Source organism: Callorhinus ursinus, unplaced genomic scaffold (assembly GCF_003265705.2).
Source record: "Callorhinus ursinus isolate GAN/ISIS: 27379988/994484 unplaced genomic scaffold, GSC_fseal_2.0 scaffold44, whole genome shotgun sequence".
NCBI lineage: Eukaryota > Metazoa > Chordata > Mammalia > Carnivora > Otariidae > Callorhinus > Callorhinus ursinus.
In genome coordinates, this window is record NW_027397106.1 from 417,167 (window position 1) to 421,431 (window position 4,265).

At 35.7% G+C, this 4,265-nt stretch overlaps 1 protein-coding gene across 1 annotated transcript; it reads right to left on the reverse strand.

Moving 5' to 3' along the window:
* Window positions 1–483: 483 nt before the first annotated feature.
* LOC112832286 (olfactory receptor 9K2-like) lies at window positions 484–1,425 on the reverse strand. The gene has a single exon (XM_025882883.1). The coding sequence runs from the start codon at window positions 1,423–1,425 to the stop codon at window positions 484–486; it is 942 nt and encodes a 313-aa protein (XP_025738668.1).
* Window positions 1,426–4,265: the final 2,840 nt, after the last annotated feature.

Consider the following 4,265-nt stretch of genomic DNA (forward strand, 5'->3'; position numbering starts at 1 on the left):
TTATCTTTTGCGTGACATCGAAAACAAAGCACAACACTAGCATTTATACTATCATTTGCATATAAACCATTGGGTCACACAGTTTCTAAGTTAACCCATTATACTAAGTATTTTCTGTATCTCTGTTTTACGTACGCACACAGGGAAGCAAAACTATAAAATTCTATACCTCCCTATTTGCATAACATATTATTACCTGGAGAGTGAGAAATACAGAACTCTTTGTAGAAATGCAGCAAATTTTCATGGTGTCCAGAACTTTCAGATTTAACATTGCCTTGAGAAAAAATGAATATGTTATTTGGAGCTTTCATTATAGGATGTTATTAATGCTATGGAATAAAACAGTTAAGGTGGGTTTTTCTTTGAGGGGGGTATTATTTTAAAAAAATAAATAAACCCGTGCTTTAAATGCCTGAGTCTAGAAGATCACGCAGACAAAATCAGTTGGTACAAGAAACAGTAAAACAGGGGGAAGCAGATTTAAAGTAAAACTTTTTTCTTCCATAGGACTTTTTTCATGGCATCTTTAACACCCTTATTTCTTAGAGAGTAGATTAAAGGGTTCAGCATAGGTGTGAACAAAATGTAACATACTGAAGCCACTTTACAAAGTTCAGGGTTACTTGGAGGTGTGAGATAGACAAAGGAGACCGTCCTATAGAGCAAACTTACAACCCCCAGGTGGGAGCTGCAGGTAGAGAAGGCTTTCTTCCTCCCTTCACTGGAGCGGATTTTTAAAACTGTAGACACAATATACATATAAGATAACACAATAACAACTATTGTGGGCAAAATAATGAGGACAGCCAGACTAAATGACACCATCTTTTTCAAAAAGATATTGGAACAAGAGATCTTCTCAATGGGGTTCGAATCACAGTAGAAGTGATCAATGACTCGGGAAGCACAGAAAGACATTGAGAAGGTTACACCGATTTGAAGGATGGAACTGACCCAGCCACAGAGATAGGAACCAGCCACCAACTGGATACAGAGGCTTCTTGACATGCGGACACTGTAGAGGAGCGGGTTGCAGATGGTGATGAAGCGGTCATAGGCCATGGCCGCCAGGACAAAGGCCTCTGCGACCATGAAGAGTGCATAAAGGAATAGCTGAGCCACACAACCTGCAAAGGATATGGTCTTTTTCTGAGACAGGGTGTTGACCATGGCTTTGGGTACAATAACAATGGAGTAGGCGAGGTCAATGATGGAGAGATTGCCTAGGAAGAAATACATTGGTGTGTTCAGCCAGGGATCGGTCACAATGATGCCAATCATGCTAAGGTCCCCCAGAAGAACCATCCCATAAACAATCAGGAATAGTAGGAAGAGGAGACTGTGGAGCTCTGGACGGACCCTGATGCCCACAAGAATGAAGTCAGTCACTTCTGAGTGGTTGTCTCCTCCCTTGTCACCCATGGCAAATTTCTGCTTAAAGGTATAACAGAAAGTCAACAGATAAAGTTTCCACTATTTCTCTACTATCATATATAATACTTTACATTAAAAAAGACCTTATAGTTGACAGAATACTATCAAGTTAAGTCCCATTAAGTTTACACACATAAGAAAATTAAAGATGAGAGATACTTGACGTGCCTAAGGTAACACAACTGGTTAAGGTAACACAACTGGTTAAGGTTCAAACTGGAATTTGAACTCAAGGTGAAATATTTTATATTCAAGTTTATTGTGAATTTCAACACAACAAAGTCTGATATGTCCTTATATCTCTCTATCTTGTCATACAGATGGTTTTCAAGATGTCGTTTGTGATTTCAAAGTACTAAAGTCTAACACTTCATACTAAGAAAAAGACACTTCCTTAAATTTGATTTATCATTTTATATTCATTTTTTGTAATAATACTTTGCTACAACACAGTAAAAATAATTAATCTTGGAAAAGGAAGATACAAGTTCTTTTCAAGATAATATGAACTTTCTAGCAAAAAGAGCTTTTACAACAACAGGTAAGTTACTAAGGAATTAATTGTCTTATTTGAGATCTTTAAAAATAAAATCAGACTTGAGAGCCTGGGTGGCTCAGTTGGTTAAGCCACTGCCTTCGGCTCGGGTTATGGTCCCGGAGTCCTGGGATCAGGTCCTGCATCCGGCTCCCTGCTCAGCGGGGAGTCTGCTTCTCCCTCTGACCCTACACCCTCTTGTGCTCTCTCTCTCACTCTCTCTCTCAGTCAAATAAATAAATAAAATAAAATCTTTAAAAAAAATCAGACAAACTTCTGGAAAAAGTCTAATTTTATTTAAGTGCAAAACTGAAATGTGATTGATGCCTTTATAATTTTTATCCTGTAAAGATTGTTGATACTGTTTTTGTATGTATAAATCTGTCAAGAAATCCATGTCATCTCCAACTTCTACACTTGAGGAAAAAATTAGAAACTTCAAAGTGAGGAACAAATCAAAATGTAAAACGAATATATTAGAGAGCAAGTTTTATGAAACTTTGACCAAATGGTCAAAGCCCAGTAGTTTTAAAAACAAATTTTGATTTTCTAGAAGTATCTAAATTAACCTATTTGGTTTTGGGTGACCTGCTAAGCAACTAAGGCAACATTAGTTAATTTGAAATATTTTTGTTATTTTCCTATGAAACAACACACTCACTGTCAATTAAGGATGACCTCATACATCTTTTCTTCTTTGGTGGCATTTAAACCAAGTGTCATTTATGCTTTCAAGGAGAGGTATGGATAATAAAAACCAGCAAATAATCTACAAAATGTCTTTACTGAAACTAAAATGAGTGATACAATAGCAATCAAATTAGAGAGTATTCAGAGTTTCTCCTTGACTCTCTATCCTCCCTCAATTGTAAGAGGTTTACGTGTTTTTTGACTGTCTACAAAAATCCCTCAGATCCCAAAGCCTTCATGACTTTCTTTGCTTCCTTCATTTATTGCCTCTCCCCACAACTCTCTCAAAGAAAGACATGAAATTAATTCATATAGATTCAAATCAAGGGGAACAAATGACTAATGAGATATATTACTATTCTCAGTCTTCACTCTACTGCCCCACCACATATTGGAAATCCATTCAAGTAATTGTATAGTAATTTGTTTATCTTTTGTTTATTTTTTATTCTTTTTTTATTTTATTATGTTATGTTAATCACCATACATGACATCATTAGTTTTTTTTGGTTTTTTTCTTTTTTCTTTTTTTTATTATGTTATGTTAATCACCATACATTACATCATTAGTTTTTGACGTAGTGTTCCATGATTCATTGTTTGCGTATAACACCCAGTGCTCCATTCAATACATGCCCTCCTTAATACCCATCACCAGGATAACCCATCCCCTACCAACCCCAGAACCCTCAGTTTGTTTCTCAGAGTCCATAGTCTCTCATGTTTCGTCTCCCCCTCTGATTTCGTATAGTAATTTGGTTTTATTAGGAGGTGGGGGGATGAATTAGGTTTACAGGTTAACACGCATGAGGATGATATTTTATTCTAGAACTAATAGAATGAAGCTTTTTTTAGGCATAAAGCTGAACAGAGCAGTTTCAAGTGCCAGTCATCATTTGCTGGTTTGGAATGGGGAAAAAGAGGATAGTTGAAGAAAAGAGGAAGCCCTCTTAAGACATGCTAACATTTTTTCACTCATAACTCTTTTCTGCAAAGAGGCATAAGCTTAGTAGGCCTTGTCCTTTGGTCTTATTTAAAAAGGAGGAGGAGAAAAAATCTTAAGTTCTTATACCAAATCAAATGTTACTTTTTTGAGACTATATCAATGAAAACAACACGTTAGTATTTCAAGGATATACATTTTCATCTGTCTGATTATCCATTAATGTGTTTATTCAATGTTTTTGAGTACCTGTTCTGGACCAAACATTGTGCCTGGTGCTGAATATGAAGACCAAAAAGAACTGAAAGCTATACTAGCTTATGGCATGATATGATCCTGGATATGAAATTTTTTATTATAATATTATAACTGCATTTATTTAGTGCATCACTAAATGTCCAGTATTAAGCAAATAAATTCACTGCTAGCCTTTTAAAGAACATGTATTTTTAGAACTGTGGATAATAAAACTTTTAGTTATGAGATTCTGTGACCACAGCAACCTTAGAATAGGTAGGCTTTTGAAAGCAATCCTGACATTAAATGTTCCATATTATTATTCTGACCCTACTGTGTCACAATATTTGGTTCAGAAAATGTTGTCAGTGTACCTGTAAGGAAAAGGTGATAGATCTAACCTAGAGTAATAAAATACAGTAA

Coding starts and splice junctions, on each gene's coding strand:
- LOC112832286 (XM_025882883.1), bottom strand. CDS start 1,425: ATGGGTGACAAGGGAGGAGACAACCACTCAGAAGTGACTGACTTCATT.